The sequence below is a fragment of the Chrysochloris asiatica genome, unplaced genomic scaffold, assembly GCF_000296735.1.
Source record: "Chrysochloris asiatica unplaced genomic scaffold, ChrAsi1.0 scaffold00175, whole genome shotgun sequence".
Taxonomy (NCBI): Eukaryota; Metazoa; Chordata; class Mammalia; order Afrosoricida; family Chrysochloridae; genus Chrysochloris; species Chrysochloris asiatica.
Window position 1 is genome coordinate 4,333,515 of NW_006408693.1, and position 19,469 is coordinate 4,352,983.

General features: G+C 37.1%; 1 protein-coding gene across 8 annotated transcripts in view; it reads left to right on the top strand.

The window, feature by feature from the left end:
- The window catches only part of PPFIA2 (protein tyrosine phosphatase, receptor type, f polypeptide (PTPRF), interacting protein (liprin), alpha 2), a 749,227-nt gene that overhangs the window by 430,557 nt on the left and 299,201 nt on the right, over positions 1-19,469 (top strand). For 7 of the 8 annotated variants that reach the window (XM_006871823.1, XM_006871825.1, XM_006871827.1 and 4 more), the window contains 2 exons: positions 2,522-2,686; positions 8,052-8,126. In XM_006871823.1, coding sequence (XP_006871885.1) covers positions 2,522-2,686; positions 8,052-8,126 — 240 coding nt within the window. The remainder of the gene's footprint in view (positions 1-2,521; positions 2,687-8,051; positions 8,127-19,469) is intronic. The other variant, XM_006871830.1, reaches the window with a different exon arrangement.

Consider the following 19,469-nt stretch of genomic DNA (forward strand, 5'->3'; position numbering starts at 1 on the left):
TAAATATTCAGAAGTAGTTCATCATTCATTCTTCTTAGTCTCTCTTTGTCTGGAAGCTCATCTGAAACCTGTCCACCATGAGTGACCCTGCTGGTATTTAAAATACCAGTGGTATACGTTCCACAATCACAGCAACTCACAAGCCGCCACAGTAAAGACAATCTCTTCCTTATGAGGTGAAGGTTAAAACCATTTCAAATATCTGACTTTCTTGAAGTACTATTGTGTTTGTTGTTAAGTGCTGTTTAGTTGGTTCAGACTCATAGCAGCCCTATTAAGGGTTTCTGAGTTTTTAACCCTTCATTGGAGCAAAAAGCCTCATTATTCTCTGATGGAAGCAGCTGGAGTGCTTAAACCTTTTACCTTGTGTTTCACAGTTCAGTGCTTATCGTTTGAAGCCACTGTGTTTCCTTGCTTTTTCTAATGCTGTTGTTGTTGTTAAGTGCCTTTGAGTTGTTTCCATTCTCTATAATACTGCATAATTCCTGATATCAAACACTACTCCATTCAATATTCTCCTTAATTTTCCAGGGTTCCACAATTTGCTGCAATGGCTAAAAGAATTTATGAGTTGTCAAATGGCTTACAAGTTTCAAGACTTCTTGTTATTAAGTGTCATTGAGTCTGTTTCAACTATAAATGACACTATATAGGGTTTTCAAGAAGCAGCTGATTAATTAGAACCACCAGCCTTGTGGTCCAGTGTTTATCTTATGGTGGAAATAGGCAAGTCTAAAATATGCAGTTCAGTGATCAGCTTGGAGGATTGTCCTCATGCACACAGAATTGCACTGCTGACTCTAAAGGTTGTTGAAGCTAGCGAAGTCAAGCTACTGACTCAAGTCCGAAGAACCAGAGGCCAGATTGAGGTGAGCTCAATTAATCAAGCAAAGGAGCACACCACCCATTCACATCACCAAGAGAGTTCATTTTATATTCATGCTAGACTTTCATGCTAGTTTTTACAATCACAGTTTACTCTCTTAACATCCACAGCTGAATCATGTTTATCCTATCACATCTTATCCTACCTGCCTTCACTCAGACACCTCTGGAAAAGAATCATTTAGTGGTAGTTACAAAGACTAAAACTAGAAGATACATGATAAATCATTCACTACTCCACAGGGATATTAAATAGTTGAAACTCAGGAAAGGTGTGTGCTAGAGTTGCATCCACTATACTTACTCCATCTGCATGTTGAGTAAATAATCTGAGAAGCTGGATTGTATGAAGAAGAATGGGGTGGTCAGATTAGGAAAAAGACTCATTAATAATAGATTATGCAGATGATACAACATTGCTTGCTAGAAATGAAGAGGACTTAAAATGCTGACTAATGAAACTCAAATACTACTGTCTTCAGTATGGATTCCACCTCAATGTAAAGAATATGAAAATCCTCACTACTGAACCAATATATCACATCTTGATAAATGGAAAACAGATTGAAGCTGTCAAAGACAACACTCATAGAAGCAGCAATCAAATAATCAAATTTGAGATTGAATTAGGCAAATCTGCTGCAAAATCCTTCTTTAAAGTGTTCAAGAGCCATGATATGAGTTTGGGGAGGAAGGTGCACCTGCCCAAAGCTATGGTATTTTCAATTGTGTCATATAAAGTTGGATGATAAATAAGGAAGACTGTAGCAGCATTGATGCATTGAAATGACAGTACAGAAAAGTATCACTGACTGCCAAAAGAACAAACAAATCTGTCTTCAAAGAGGTGTAGTGGGAATGGGCCATTAAAATGAGAATGGTGATACTTTGTTTTACTTTGGACATATTATCAGAAGGGACCAGTGCCTGGAGAAGAACATCATGGTTGGAAAAGTAGAGGGTCAGTGAAAAAAGAGGCAAATCCCAACAAGAGGGATTAAAACAGTAGCAAAAACAACAAACTTTGGAAATCCTATTCAGGGTCACTATGAGTTGGAACTGACTCAATGACACATAAAAACAACAGTACTCTAGTTAATAATTAATGTGCCCTGTCTTCCCTTATTACCCCTGGTAATCATCAAGTGTGAAACCCATTTCTTGGCTTTTGTTATAATAATGGTTTCATATAATGCTTTCCCTTTTGTGATTGACTTATTTCATTCAACACAGTGTCCTCCAGTTACAAGTCCGTGTTACAAGGCGTTTAGCAAATTTAGTTATTCTTTAACATTGCACAGTATTCCATTATATTTATAATATTTAGTTATTCTTTAACATTGCACAGTATTCCATTATATATATATATATATATGAAATCATTATGGACATTAACTGGACATTAACTTTGTTTCCATCTTTTTTCTATTGTGAGTAGTGCTGGAATTTATTTTTAATGTCTATTTTGGAATTTTGGTTTGCACTCAGCTTTGTGTTTCTTTTCTGCAATTGTACAGTCTAAGATTATCATTTGTTGCTTTGTGAGTCTATACTATTTTAAGGTAGAAGTCATTTATAAATATTAGTGATTTTTATCCATTAAATAATGAATTGCATTTTCTGTTAAACCCAATAGCTATTACTGGAGCATTTGGAGTGCCTTGTGTCACGACATGAAAGGTCACTAAGAATGACGGTGGTGAAGCGACAAGCTCAGTCCCCCTCAGGAGTATCCAGTGAAGTTGAGGTTCTCAAAGCACTGAAATCTTTGTTTGAGCACCACAAAGCCTTGGATGAAAAGGTAGAGTATGGACAAAAGGTTCAAGCTTAACTATGATTTTGTCATTAGCCTGAGGTGACCTCTCTGTGTTCATTGACTCACGTGACTCCTGAACAAGTCACTTCAGAGGAACACACTTGTGTGCTATGAAAAATTATTTTAAAAATGCACCTGGATTACTATGTGTGTAGTCATAATAATAATAACCATGTCCATTTTTGTAACACAGGGAAACTATGACTTACCAGAATTTGGCTTCTTTTATATCTCATTATATCCTTATTCCATATAGTCAGTTGAAAGTTAATATTAAAACACTCTCTCACTATTTATTTTTCTCTCTTTCTCTGAAACACGTATCTATAGATGTTAAAATAGGAGAATGGAATGGAAATTGCACATATTTCGCAGTGCAAATTAGTTGTATTTTAACTTTTGATATTTATATAATTTATATAATATAATATTGGATATATAATATATAATAATATATATCCAATATTATTTTAGGGTCCAACAGCTTACATACTTAAACATTTTAAAGAGTCTCTGAAATTTATAAACTTCTTTTTGTCATTGCTCAAAATTCTCTTGACATATGTAATTCAATCTGATGAAAATATCCTTTGAAGTTTAGTAAGGGTAGTGACATGATTTTAAATTTGTGAAATTTCAAAAATTATATTTTAAATTAAGAAACCTTAAGTACTTTATAGAATGTGATATTTAATGTGACATTATAAAGTACTGACAATGTATGAGCATTAAATGCAAACTAAAGATTATTTTCCCAATCATATCTTCTTTGTAAACATTCAGATATGTTTCTACACACACATGTACATGTATATATCTATCTTAGTATTTAAGTTGTTCTTAGAGCAAGGGACTATATGTATTGCATGCATAAAGATAATTCTGGCTTCTATATTATTATGAAGAAAATTATTATTTTATTTTTAGTAATAAGAGGTAACTGCTTCATGAACTATATTAAATAAAACAGAAATGAATAGAAGAGATCCCTACTACATATTACATTAAATATCACACAATGACTTTATGATGCGTTTCATGATATTGTCCCATCTTATTATTCCATAACATGGTTAAGAATTTGCAAGATTTTAATTTGTAGAATACGTACAATTTGTCAGCCTGACAAGTATTGGGCGCAGAAAGATAAAGAAGACATTTCCCTTACTAGGGAAGAGTTTTTTAATTACTGCAGACGATTATGCATCAATGACAAAAAAAGCTCTGACTAATTCTGTTTGAGTGAAGAGACAGTCTGAAATGTCATCATAGACACTTAAGCTGGGTATTACAGACTGAGGAAATTTTGTATGCCAAGAAAGCTACTTACAGCAACAAGACGAACATGTAATATGACAGAGAGTTACATAAGCATGTCTTACTAAGAGCTTCACAGTTCTAAATGACTTGAGTGAACGTATTTAATAATGTGATAATCTGGGTGTTTTTAGTAAGGGATGCCTTTGTGGGGAAGTATTATTCCCCAGAATAGAAAGAAATAGACACAATTTTAGACAAATAACTTGATAAGTATGAGTACATTTAAGAAGAAAATGATCGTTGTACCACTTATAATTTAGAAATAATTTACTATATAAAAAAGCCCATTAAGATTATAATAGTTAATGGAATCATTCTATAAAATGGCCCCAGGAAGTCATAAAAATATTTATTGTCTTGCCAAAATTTCACTGGACATCAGTGAATTTAGTAGCAATTGAATGGATTATTAATTTAGTGATGTTGAACATCCTTATGTAAAAATGTCATGAGCAATAAGGTATAGAATTGAACTTGGACAAGTGACCTAGTTTCTCTAAGCTTCCATATAAGCAAGACTCCATTCTCTGTAGACTAGGTAATACCAATTGAACTTGTTTTCCTCCAAGTCCAGTGGTTCATTCCTTCCAGATGTTTGGTTATGGCTAAGATGTTTCATAGCTATGCCTCCTTATGCCCTACTACATTCATACTCATGGATATTTTCCCAGCACATATAATAAGCTTCCATGCCCTCTTCTTGGAATGTGAAATACCCTCTGACAAACCTGTACATATATTCATAAGTATAGTCTGATACATGTTCCCCCATTTAAAATGCAATTACTTTGTAGGTAATATAAGTGTGTAAAATGCCATTCTGAATTTACTGAGAGGCGATTTCCTTTTAAACTTGTCTAATAATGTTGATAATTTTAATTTTTTTGAAGGCTTGATACAATATATTCTTAACTAGTAGTAAGCAGAAGGAAATTTAGCACTGTTTCAAAGATTTATGGTTTAGCAAAAGAAAGACTATTTTTTACTTACAATGTAGCCTAATATTTGTCATTCCTTATATGCCTTTTAAAAACATTTTAGTATAGGAGTATATCTTCTGTAATATTGTACTTTTGCCTCTTTACAACTGTCTAAGTCCAAATTTATCAGTGTTGGGTATACTGAGATTATTAATTTACATTTGTTGTTGTTGTTAAGTGCCGTCGAGTCAGTTCCGACCCATAGCGACCCTGTACAGGGTTTCCGAGGGTGTTTAGATCCCTTCATATTGGTATTTTCCTCATCCAGTATTCCTAGACCTTTTTAAGAACACTAATACTTTATACTTGACATAAAACTTTGCATTCAGCCTTGTTAAATATCAACCAGGTGCATTAAGAATTTTGTTGTATGCATCCTTCCACATATTACCTGCATTTTCAGTGCATTTTAATATTTGTTTCTTTTACATCTATCAAAACCATTCATAAAAATGTATACCCAAGGCAAGTCATCATAGACTACCTTCCAGTTAGCTTTCAGTCAGTTATTATCAGCAGAATTCTATGCCCTTTTATGAACAATTCAATATTTATCTAAAGTTGTTGCTGTAAAATGCCATTGAGTCAGCTTTGACTCAGTGACCCTCTACAGGATTTCTGAGGAGTGACAGATGAGTTTGATCTGCTGACCTTGTGGTTCAAACCAACCTTGCAGTCCATTGCTTATCTACAGTTCCACACCAAGAATCCTATTTATCTAGTAGCATAGCTCTAGAGCTCTGGTAGCGTAGTAGTTACGAATCGGGCTGCGAACCTTAAGGTCAGCGGTTCGAAACTACCAGCCGCTCCGTGGGAGAAAGATGAGGCTTTCTACTCCCGTAAGGATTTACACCCTCGGAAACCCTGTACAGGGTCGCTATGGGTCGGAACCGACTTGAAGGCACTTAACAACAACAACAACAAATTACAAACCATTGGTGCATCTAAAGGTCATGAAAGAGTCTGTGTAATTGTCTTTGCTATCAAAGATCTGTTTATGTATATATTACTAGTTTTCAGCGAATTTGAGCATAATTAAATACAATTGATATTAAAAATCAAGTAGGATATATTTACTTAGTTATTCAAGATGTAAGGAGGCTGGTAGCATAGTAGATCATGAGTTGGGCTGCTAACTTCATGGTCAGTAATTTGAAACTACCTGTCACTCATGAGAGAAAGATGAGGGTTTCTGCTCCCTTAAAGATTTACAGCCTCAGAAACCCTATACATGGCTGCTATGAGTCAGAACAGACTTTGTGGCACAGAACCAACCAAACAATCAATTCAAGATGTACTTTAGAACCTAGGAGCACTCAGTCACGTAAATGTATGTCAGCTATCATACTGTCCTGGAAAAATAATTGAGATTCTCTTTCAAAAATTCTAGTTAGATATCAGACTAAAATATTGCCTTTTTGTTTATTTGTTAAGTAGAAAGAATCTTATAAATATAACTTAACTTTTATTATTTTCTTTAATCTGGGCTTTCAGAAACCCATTTCATATATTTAACTTACATTATCAGTTAATTTTTATTCAAAAAGCAAGCTGCCATTCATTGCTGTTATTGTCAGTTTCATCAAGTCAGTTCTAACTCATAGCAACCTTGTGTAGGGTTTCCAAGGGGCAGTTGGTAAGTTTGAACTGCCAACCGTGTGGTTAACACTCTAGTACTTTAATATATAATTATAGACAATGTAGGGTATATAATTACAGTTCCTCAAATTATATATTAAAGAACATTTTGATTCATAAATTATAAAAAATCAACATGAATTATAAACTTCAGTTAAAAGTTCAAAACATGCTGACTTTTTAAAGACAGCATCAAAAACACTAGTCATTAATTTTAGTTTATTTCCATGAAGCTGTCTTACTTCCAATATACTTAAGAATTAACATATATGTTGTTTTTGTTGTTGTTAAGTGCTATTGAGTAGGTTCCAATCCATAGTAACTCTGTATATGGTTTCCGAAAAATGGCTGGTGAGCTTAAACAGTCAACCTTGTGGTTCAATCTGACTTTACAGTCCAGTGAATTAACTCATAGCACCACAAGAGGAGTCCTACTTATATGTAGATATGACAAAATCAATTTGAATTACAATGCAAGTAATCGTTATACATTCTGAGAAAGCAAAAAACAAAGAAGCTGAGTTTCACTTATAGATTGAACATTTCAAAATCATCCTTACTTTCACACTAAAATGTACAGTTTGGGCCTTGAAAATATAATTTATCTTTTGGTATAAGAGCTATTTTAGAAGTTCTAGAACAATAAACACATTCTAATCTCTAAATAACAACAGAATTCCTTTAATTACTATGGAAATGTTGCCATTAGACAATAGATGCCTGATTCTGAGAATCTTTTCCTTTTAGGCAAAATTTTAAAGTTAGTTTCTAAATGTAAAAATATAAATAAAAGACAACTGTGTGTATTATTTTGCAGAAGTGGAAAGGAAGACTTTTGCCTATTTCTCACATGCTTAATCATTGACTATTTTTCAGATGAATTCCTAATATACTTTGAACTTTGCCTCCACTTACTATGAATCAGAATTCAGAACAAGATGAGTAAATCTCCAATCCTACTGGATATTCCATCAGTGAACCATCCAAAGGACTTGCTAACAAGGAAATCACTTGATACTATGAGGTGACAATAAACCTATAGTCTCTGGTAGCGTAGTGGTTACGAATCGGGCTGCGAACCTTAAGGTCAGCGGTTCAAAACTACCAGCTGCTCCGCGGGAGAAAGATGAGGCTTTCTACTCCCATAAAGATTTACACCCTCGGATGAGGCTTTCTACTCCCATAAAGATTTACACCCTCGGAAACCCTGTACAGGGTCGCTATGGGTCAGAACTGACTCGACGGCACTTAACAACAACAACATTCCTGCTAGGTTAATTGATCTCAGTACCTAGGGCTGTGAATAACAATTTGCTTACTGTGACTGTCTCTGATGATATTAACGATGGAGTCAATCAAGTTGAATGTGTATGGGGTGTACATCACTGCACATATTTTGGTTTTTCTTCTAGGTAAGGGAGCGACTGAGGGTTTCTTTAGAAAGAGTCTCTGCACTGGAAGAAGAACTAGCTGCTGCTAATCAGGAGGTAACATATCACACTTTCTCCTCTTATGAGGTGCAATATTGCTAACATTATGTCCCTTGTGTTTCACATCACTTTTATTAAAGCTGTCAGAAAAAGTAAATTACATTTAATATGATCCTTGAACAAGGCCTGTGGAAACTGATTGTCAGAGTCATGCTTTCTGATTTCCAGTTATTCAGATCTGTCATTTGGAAAAGACCAAAGAGAAATACCAAGAGCTTGGGACATGTGAGCTAGTGAGAATGAGATTTACAATCAGAATGCTAGTCCTTTCAAAGAGTAAACATAATTACCAAATTATAAAACATATCGAATATCTGTTAAAATTAGGATTCGTTACAAATAGAGTGAACTCTTCGGAGAGAGATGTGTTCACGTGTTGTATTTTGTTTGAAGTAATGCATATTTTTATCTACTAAAAGCATTATGCCTGTTTAGTAGTATCAATGAATCTTCTTTTGATATCATTCATGGCTGTAGTACTTTAGTACTTTAATAGTTTGATGATTCTTTAAGATTTAAAGGTTGGCTTTCTCTCTCATGCTTGGTAAGATGGAGGGTCAGAGCAAAAGAGGAAGATGCCCAATGAGATGGATTGGCCAGGTGGCAGCATTGATGGACTCAAGTGTTGCAGTGGTAGTGAGGTTGGCCCAGGATCAGACATTGTTTCATTCTGCTGTGCATGGGGTCACTATGAGTTGGTTCTGACTGGATGGCATCGATCAACAACGACATCCTTAATGTCCTGAGTCATTCTAAATCCTTCTTAGAGTATTCTCCTTTACTTTACTTTTCTTGGTTTTAAACCAATCCATTTTTCTCCTGCCTGTATGCTAATGTCTCTCTTGAAATACTCCCACAACCCTAACTCACCCAGCAAAATCACATACTTCATTTAAATTCAAACTCAAATGGCATCCTTTTTTTTTTTTTTTTTGGATTTTCTTAAACTTTTTATTTTGAGATATTATAGGTACACATGTTGTTATTAGAAAGAACACAGAGATTGCTAAATAAATGAAAAAGACATAAATGAAAAGACATCATGTGTTTATGGTTGGGAAGACTTAATAAGGTTAAGATGTCACTAATAACCAAAGTAATCGACAGATTCAATATGATTCCCATCAAAATTCCAAAATTCCAGTATCTTTTTAAAAAAATCCATTTTCCAGAAATAGGGCAGCTTATCCTCAAATTCATATGGAATTGCATGAAGCCCTGAACAGCCAAAGTAATACTGAAAAAAGAAAAACAAATTAGAAGACAACATTTTTCTGTTTCAAAATTTACATATAAAAGCAACAGTGATGAAATTATTTTAAGTCCTACTGAATAGATAGACTACAGAAGTGAATATAAACATATGCCAATTGACTTTTGACAAATTCGCCAAGAATAGTCTCTTTTTGTAGAAGTTTTTATTTGTTGCGAATTGTGTGATAGTTTAAATGGTAGAACATCAGTTTTACACTTATCTGTTATATTTCATTTCATTGCAATGTTTACAATCCGCTCCATGCATCATCATCCAAAAGTATTTGCTTCTATTCCCTCTGTGTTTTTTTTTTTCTTTGTTTTTTTCCTTTGAATGCATACAGACACACTCAGGATTATATAATCATTTAAAAAAATCAAAGGGCCCATTCTGCAAGCCTGTCTCCTGGCCACCAGCACACAGCCTTTCTGGAGTCCTCAGCTGCTCTCTCTCTCTTTCCATGTCATCATCTCTGCCTCCATCTCTGGTGTTGCTGCTTCTCTGACTATGGCCCCCCATTCCACTCGTGCTCTTCTCCCTTGATGCTCCTAGGTCCCCTGTTCCTGGACTGTAAGATGAACTACTCCCCCCTTTTTGTTACAGAACTTCTACCTTTATAGCTGTGACCATCACAATTGATCATGATAACAATTAACTATTATTGAATCATAAGAACCTTATCTCATCTCCTTTCACCAGACTCATCTAGACAAGATGAAAACTAATCCATGGGGGTTCCACCTTCCCCTGCATACTCTGAAATTAAACTACCTCTTGAAAACTTGTAAGCCAGTAACTTTGTGCCTTTATTGCCCCCCTCTGGTAGCATAGTGGTTACGAATCAGGCTGCTAATCTCACGGTCAGCAGGTCGAAACTACCAGCTGTTCTGCAGGAGAAAAATGAGGCTTTCTCCTCCCGTAAAGATTTACAGCCTCAGAAACCCTGTACAGTGTTGCTGTGAGTTGGAACCGACTCCACGGCACATAACAACAACAGTTTTAGGTAGTCAGTGTCTAAGTTGCCAATCCCTATCAACCCTGTGTGTAGAGGAGATAGAATTAATCCTTAATATGAGGATTCCTTCCTTCTCAGTTGGTATTTTGGGCTAATACATCCATAAGGATAGGTCAAGTTCATAAAATTGTAGTAATTTATACTTGTTTCCTTTATCAAAAATTTTTTTATCTTCTTCTAGTTGAGCTCTGATCATCAAGCCATTGAAGCTAGGTCAAATGGGTACTATCTGCAAGTTTAGGCATTCTTGTGTGTTTCCCCTCACTTTATATCAGCTGGATGCTTCACTGTCAGCACTAGCCCTTCATGGCTATGTCCTTGTCCATGGGCTCAGGAGCTCCCTGGTCTCAACATACTTTGGATCAACCAACCCTTCCTCTTCTCTCTCTCATCTCCAGGTTGACGGGAGTCTATGGAATATGGTCAAACTCAGCTCATATCTTCATTGCTGCCTTTCCTCCACTTCCACTCACCAGTAGACCAACGTGGTCACCAGCAAGCTTACATGCCTGCTCTTGTATTCTCTTCAAGTTTCAGTCTTGGAAGGGGATTTGCCCTAAAGGGACTTGATTGCTTTCCTTGATGGCTCCCCAGTGAACAATTTGCTATAGCCAATCAGACTGCCATCAAATGGCATCTTTTTAATGAACTGTTTTATAAGCCCATACGAGAAGTCATTGCCCCTTAGATTAAATTGCTAAAACAATTTACAAATGACTTCAGTATTTATTATGACAATGACCTTAATTCCACAAATATTAGGATTAATCATATCATTGTGTAAGCACAGGTTAGGAAGCCCTGGTGGAGCTCAGCTGCTTTTCGAAAGTATAGCCCTTCAAGCCCATCAGCTGCTCTATGGGAGAAAGATATGACAATCTGATTCTGTAATGAGTTACAGCCTTAGAAACCCTGTGGGGAAATTCTACCCTGTCCTATACAATTGTTACAAGTTGAAATGGACTCAATATCACTAAGTTTGTTTGGGGGGATTTAAACACTGATTATTATTTCCCTGAGAAAATAAACCTTAGGCTTGTTCAACAACTAAAATTATGCCAACCATATGTATTGAATAAACAAGGAGTATGTTTATTCAGTACATAATTTTTGAGCACCTACCGTGCACATAAATTTGTGTGCATCTCCAATGAGAAGGAGTGGGGGAAGGAACATTATATAAATGTTCATGCAACTTGCCCTCGCGGGAAGGAGACAGACATATAAACATATAACTAAAATGTAAGTTATTGCAAAAATAAACATGTGAAAAAATGTATGCACAACGATAATGCAAAAGAGTACAAAGGAGAAATGTATTTTTTTCTCACTCAAATTAGCAGAGGACGTTTCACCATAAATAGCATTTGAACTTACCTCTGAAGGAAGACTATGATTTTGCTTCAAATATGTGGGAGAATATTTCAAGATGCACAAACAGAATGAATAAGGAGTCTGACACTACCAGTTTCGGGAAAGTGAGTGTTGCTACATAGTTAAAGCACAACATGTATAGAAGGATGTAGAAAGAGAAGGTAGAGAGGTTGACAGGACTCAGATTGTGGAAGACTCATGTCATTCTAAAAGAAAAAGAGGAAGACCCCAACTAGATAGATTGGTACAGTGGCAACAACAGCAATGGGCTCAAGGGTAACAACAATTGTGAGGAAGGTCTGTGATTGGGCAGTGTCTCATTCTGTTTTGCATAGGGTCGGATCTGACTGTATGGCACTGAATACCAACAAAATGAGAAATGAGCCTGATAATCTGATGTGTTATTCTGAACATTGTATTTCAATTGCAATGCATTCATTTATTGAGCAGCTTTTGTTTGCCAGGCTTTGCATTAAATACTTCACATAAGGATACTAATAGAACTCAGATATTAATAAAACATTAGCTCTAGACAAGCACAGGAGATTAAGTTTACAAATAAATCTGTTGTCATTGAGTTGATTTCAATTTATAACACCCCCATGTGTGTCACAATTCCTGGTGTGATGCTGTAGGATAAGCACTGGATTGCTAATTGGAAAGTCGGTAATTCAAACCCACCAGGTGCTCCTGGAATACCCTATACAGGGTTGCTTTGAGTCAGACCAACTTAAGGGCACTTAACAATAGCAGTTGTGTCAGAGTATAACTGTGCTTCATAGAACTTTCAGTGGCTGTAGTTTTAAGGAAGTATATCTCCAGGTCTGTCTCCCACTGTGCCACTGAATGGATTTGCACTGCCAGACTTTCAATTAGGAGCCCTGCACAAGCTATAGGTCTCACCCAGTTGCCCTCAGCAGGGGAGTGATCCAGATAAAACAGTATTTACAATGTATTGCTCCTGATGTGGTGCTGTAGGATAAGCACTGGACTGCTAACTGCAAGGTCAGTGGTTGAAACCCACCAGCCACTACTCTGAAACCCTATACAGGGTCCCTATAAGTTGGAACAACTATAAGTCAGAAAGCACCCCCACCAGAATTTGAGAGAGAACAATAAAACACTTACTAGATAGACTTGGGTACCTCGTGTAGTGCTATAGAATAAATCACTGGACTACTAACTGCAAGGTTGGTAATTCATACCTAACAGCCATTCCTTGGAAACCTTCTACAAGGTTGCACAGGGTCGGATCTGACTTGATGGCACTTAATAACAACAATAGATGGACTTGATGAAAAAGAAGGGGAAATGCAGTGGTAGGGATGGAGACAAAGCTGTATAAGGCAGACCAAGTTAAGGATGACTAGAACCTGGTCTTTGTCTTATATACAGCAGCAAGGCAACAAAGGATTTTTATGAAGGTAAAAAAGATGATCGGATTTTAAATTGTGCAGATCAGTGGTACACAAAAGTTAAAGATTAAAAAAATTGCATTAATGGTCAAGGTATTATGATCAAGTTTTAGATTTTAAACAGTTGCTATAATTCCTTAAAAAATAATTTACATATGCCTATGAGTTCTGGTGTGGCGCTGTGGGCTAATGCGCCAGACTGTAAAGCCATTTGAACTGCAAGGTTAGCGTTTCAAGCTCACCAGCTGCTCCTCAAAAACCCTATACAGGGTCGCTATGTGACGGAATCGACTCGACGGCACTTCACAACAACAACAACATCCGAAAATACAGAATTATGCACAGTACAGTATTATCAAGTTCGGCATTTCTTATGTTCTTCAATGGCAAATATAAATACAAATTAAGGAATCAAACTATTTTAAATACATATATACAAAATGCAAAATTTCTCTAATTTTATCTCTTTGAATAGCAACACATAGGCAGATTGTATTATTAACATTGAACACATTTTCCGGGCCACTATCCTAATAAAAAGAGTTCAGATTATTTACACAAAGAAATTACAATAAAGTCTTTATTTCTAGCAGAATATTTTTGTCACTGCTTAAAATTTGAAAACCACTAAAAAAAAAAAAGGTGCAATAAAGGGAAGTACAAAGAAGACTAGATTACATCCTAACAATGTGCTTTTTCTTAACAGAAGCCCATATAATTTTTTAATTAAACCAGAAAAAATGGATTATTCAGACACTACTGTAAAAAATCAATTGCTAGACTAATATTCAGTGAGTACACAAGCTGTGCTTATTGTAAAAGCTTTCCCATGTGATTGCATTAGACATAAAAAGAACTAGGATATTTGGTTGTAGGCTGGCTTATGCTCTCATATTGCTTTTACTCTATGTATGTTTATCCCAACTACTGAATTCACCAACATTCAGTTTGAAAGTTTCTAAGGAAATTGACATTTTATTTTGCCTTCTTTATAGCCAGCATTCTCCCTTAAGTCTATTTTCCAAAAGAAAGATTAAGTAAGTATTCTCATGGACAAATCATGTGCCAGTCATATTTCAGAAGAATATTGGATCAGATTGATAAAAAGGAACTCATATTTTGTGAGTTTATGGACCTGTAGACCATAGTGATAGGTTTGCATGCAGTATACCTTTATTCTCATAATAATCCTTTGAGTTGGTTTAAAAATCACTATTATGGTAAACCTGTAGGAATAAAAAGTCAAGTGAAATAGGTAAATAGATCCAGGAAAAGCAGGATGCTACTGGAATGCAAGGTCAACTTGAACCGTAAGCATGGTGGTTCAAACTCACCATCCACTCCTCAAAATCCCTACACAGGGTCTCTATGAGTTGGAACCAATTTAACAACAACCACCCTAAAAAAAAAAGTTTTAAAAAGGGAAATAAGAGGCTGAGAAGCAGCTGTGACAGATGTGAAACTCAAGCATGTCAAGACGTCACTAGGGTGAGAGAATTTTATCTGCAGGGGTGAGACCTGGTCAACAATGTAAAATGATTCAGAAAGCCATGCCAGATTTTGTGTAATATTAATAATGTGATTGACAATTAGAAAGTCACTGGGGGATGTTTACAAAGACAGTTTCATTTAACTATTATTGTTGTTAGGTGCCCTCTAGACGATCCTGACCCATAACGACCCTGTATAGGGTTTCCAAAGAGCAGCTGCTGAGCTTGAACCACCGAACCTGCAGGTCAAACAACTTTGCAGTCTGCAAACTATAGAAGAAGGATAATAGCTATAATGAAAATAATGTAAAAGCCAAACTTGAAATTTAAAAATAGGAGATAATAGGTGATACTGTTTTGAGAAGCTTACTAATGAAGAGAAGGGGAAAGCAAAATTTATGTGAATAGGCAGTACTGGGGAGTCCTGGTGTGGTGTGGTGGGTTAAATGTGCTGGACTGCAAACAAGGTCGTTGGTTCAATCTCACCAGCTGCTCCTCGGAAACCCTATGGAAGGTTGGTATGGGTCAGATCCAACTCAACGGCACTTAAAAAAACAACAACAAAGCAGTACTGAAAGCAAGAATTTTTATTATTGGAGAGGCTTGAAAATGATATAGTCAATGGAAAGCAAAATGGAAGAAACAAAGAGATCACAGAAGGACAATGCATAGGAGACTAAAGACTTGAATATCAACCACAAGTGGTACTCCTTCCTTTCACAAGGAATATCTTTATCAAATAATTGTATTAGAGGTATTCTCCTCAATGAAATAATTTTATCAGAGGTATTCTCCTCAGGGAAACCAGAAATGGGGTTATCTGCTAAAGGAGGCAAGAACACAGTTATTTTTATGAATATAAAAAACGCTGGCAAAGGCAGACTGAAGCGGCTAGAACAGAAGATACTTCTGGAAAGAAAGACTAACAGGATAAATCAAAAACAGTAACAGCAGTCTGATTGACTACTACAAAAACAAGCAAGTTATTCACCCGGAAGCCATCAAGGCAAGTAGTCAAGTCCCTTCAGGGCAAACTACCTTCCAAGACTGACCCTCAAGGGGAATACACGAGCAGACATGTGGTCTTGCTGGTAACCCACGTTGGTCTACCTATGAGGGGTTGTTGTTGTTGAGTGCCATGGAGTCGATTCCAACCCATAGCAACTCTGTATAGGGTTTCTGAGGAGCAGCTGGTGAGCTTCAACCACCGACCTTCAAAGCAGTTCAAACGGCTTTGCAGTTTGGTGCATTAACCCACAGCACCACACCAGGATTCCCTATAAGGGGTGTTGTTGTTGTTAAGTGCCATTGAGTCGATTCTGACCCATAGGGACCCTGTGTAGGGTTTCCAAGGAGCAGCTGGTGAGCTTGAACTGCCAACCCTTCAGTTCAAATTGACTTTGCAGTATGGCGCATTAATCTACAGCACCACACCTATAAAGGGTTGTTGTTGTTGTTGTTAGGTGCCATTGAGTTGGTACCGACCCATAGAGACCTTATTCACAGCACAACAAAACACTGCCCGATCCTGGGCCAACCTCACCATGGCTGTCACGCTTGAGTCCATTGATGCTGCCACTTGGCCAATCCATCCCGCTGGGGGTTATCCTCTTGTTCTCTGACCCTTCACTTTACCAAACATGATATCCTTCTCCAGTGACTGATCCCTTCTGACAATATGTCCAAAGTATGAGAGATGAAGTTTGGCCATTTTGGCCTCTAAGGAGCACTCTGGCTGCACTTCTTCCAAAATGAATCTATTGGTTCTTTTGGCAGCCCATGACACTTTCAATATTCTTCTCCAACACCATAATCAAAGGCATCAAATCTATGGTCTTCCTTATTCACTGTCCAGCTTTTGCATGCATATGAGGTTATTGAAAATATCATGGTTTAGGTCAGGTGTGCCTTTGTCCTCAGTATAGCATTTTGCTCTTCAAACAGTTTAAAAAGAAGTTATTGCCTAATGTAATACGTCGTTTGATTTCTTGACTGCTGCTTCCATGAGTGTTGATAGTTGATCCAAGAAGAATGAAGTCCGTGACAACTTCAATCTTTTCCGTTGATAAGAATGTTGTTTACTGGTCCAGTGGAGAGGATTTTAGTTTTCTTTACGTTGAGATGTAATCCATACTGGAGGCTGTGCTCTGTGATCTTCATCAGTAAATGTTTTAAGTACTCTTCACCTTCAGCAAGCAATGTTGTATCTTCTGCATACTGCAGGTTGTTCATGAGTCTTCCTCCAATCCTGATGCCACATTTTTCTTCATAGAACCCGGCTTCTCAGATTATTTCTCAACATACAAGTTGAATAAATATAGTGCAAGAATACAACCTTGTCGCACACCTTTCTTTATTTTAAACCATTCAGGGTTCCCATGTTCTGTTCAAAAACCTGCCTCAGTCCAGGTACCGATTCCTCTTGAGCACAATTAATTGTTCTGGAATACTCATACTTCACAATGTTGTCCATAGCTTGTCATGACCCACATGATCGAAAGCCTTTGCGTAGTCAACAAAGTACAGGCAAACATCTTTCTGATATTCTCTGCTTTCAGCCAAGATCCATCGGGCATCAGCAATGATATCCCTCATTCCACAGCCTCTTCTGAATCTGGCTTGAACCTCTGGAAGTTCTCTGTCAATTTATGATTATATCCATTTCTGTATTACCTTTAGCAAAATTTTACTCACATGGCATATCAAAGAGATTGTCCAATGATTTCCGCATTCCATTGTATCACCTCTCTTTGGAATTGGCACAAATATGGATCTCTTCCAATCAGTCAGCCAGATAGTTGTGTTCCAAATTTCTTGGCAGAGATGAGTGAGTGCCTCCTGTGCCACCTCACTTTCTTGAAAGATTTCAATTTTTATTCCATCAATTCCTGGTGCCTTTTTCTTTGCCAATTCCTTCAATGCACCTTGGATTTCCTCCCTCAGTATCATTGGCTCTTGATCATATCCTATCTCTTGAAACAGTTGAACATTAACTATTTCCTTTTGGTACAGCGACTCTGTGTATTCCTTCCATCTTCTCTTGATGCTTTCTGCATCATTCAATAATTTGCCCAGAGAATCTTTCAATAACGAAAGGCGAGGCTTGAGTATTTTCTTCAGTGTCTCCAGCTTGAGAAATGCTGAGCATGTTCTTCCTTTTTGGTTTTCTGATTCCAGATCTTTGCACGTTTTGTTGTAATATTTGGCTTTATCTTCTTGAGCTGATCTTTGAAATTTTCTGTTTAGCTCTTGGATCTCCTCATTTCTTCCATTTGCTTTAGTATCTCTACTCTGAAGAGCAAGTTTCAGTGTCTCTTCTGACATCCATTTTGACCTTTTCCTTCTTTCTTTTTTTCTTAATGACTTTTTGCTTTCTTCATGTATGATGTTCTCGATGTCATCCCACAACTCTTCTGGTCTTCTGTCTTTAGTGTTTAATGTATCAAATCTATTCTTCAGATTATCTCTAAATTCAGGTGGTATACATCCAAGGTCATATTTTGGCTCTCATGGACTTGTTTCCATTTTCTTCAGCTTCCGTTTGAATTTGCATATGAGTATTTGATGGTCGGTTCCACAGTCTGCCCCTGGCCTTGTTTTGACTGATGATATGGAGCTTTCCCTTCATCTCTTTCTACAGATGTAGTCAATTTGATTTTTATCTGTTCCATCTGGCAAGGTCCATGTGTATAGTTGTCTTTTATGCTGTCTAAAGAAGGTATTTGAAATGAACAAATCATTGATTTTGCAGAATTCTATCATGCATTCTCCAGCATAATTTCTATCACCAAGGTCATAGTTTACAATAACTGATCCTTCCTCTTTGCTCCCTACCTTTGCCTTCCAATCACCAGTAATGATCATTAAATCTTTTTTTTTAAGTGTTTTGTTGTGAATTATATGATCGTTTACATGGGAGAACATTAGTTTTACATTCATTCTATTGTACATCGTATTATTGCCATGGTTACAATCCCCTCCATGCATCATCAACCCACCAAAGGGTAAACCCTGCAAGCCTGCCCCCTATACTATCCCCCTACCCCCAGTCTTCAGCACACAGTCGCTCTCCCTCTCTGGATCTAAAGTCCCCAGCTGCTCCATCACTCCACGTCATTTTCTCTGCCTCCATAGGGAGTATCACTGCTTCTCTGGGTAGGTTCCCACTCTCAACTCTTCTCCATTGATGGTCCTAAGGACCTCCGCTCCTAGACTGAAAAGTTATTCCCTCCCTTCCTTGCTATAAAATGTCTACCTTTACATTTCCAATCTTCACAATCAGTTCTGATAACAATTATTCACTATTGTATCACAAGAGACCCATCTATATTTCATTACATCAGCTCCACCTAGGCAGATTGGATACTACTCACTGGAGATTCTGCCTTCCTCAAGGCCCCCTGGCTCTAGGTTCCCTCTTGAAAGCTTGTAAACCAACACTTCTTGCTTTGTAGCACCCCCCTCCCCATTTTGGGTAGCCAATGTCCAAGTTGCCCATTCCTGTCTACTCTGTGTGTGGAGGGGGTGAGAATGATTCTTGTTGTAAGATTTTGTTCCCTCATTTGAGCTACTGCTTCCATAGGTGTAGGTCAAGTTCACCAAACTTCATCAGATTACTCTTTTTTTCCTCTTCTTTCTTCTTCTGGTTGAGCTCTGATCATCCGGTCATTGAAGCCAGGTCAAGTGGGGATTATCTGCAAGTGTGGGTGTTCTTGTGCATATGCCCTCTCTTTTATCAGCTGAACGCTTCACTCTCCACATTGTAGGGCTTAGCTCGCCACTTCATTGTTG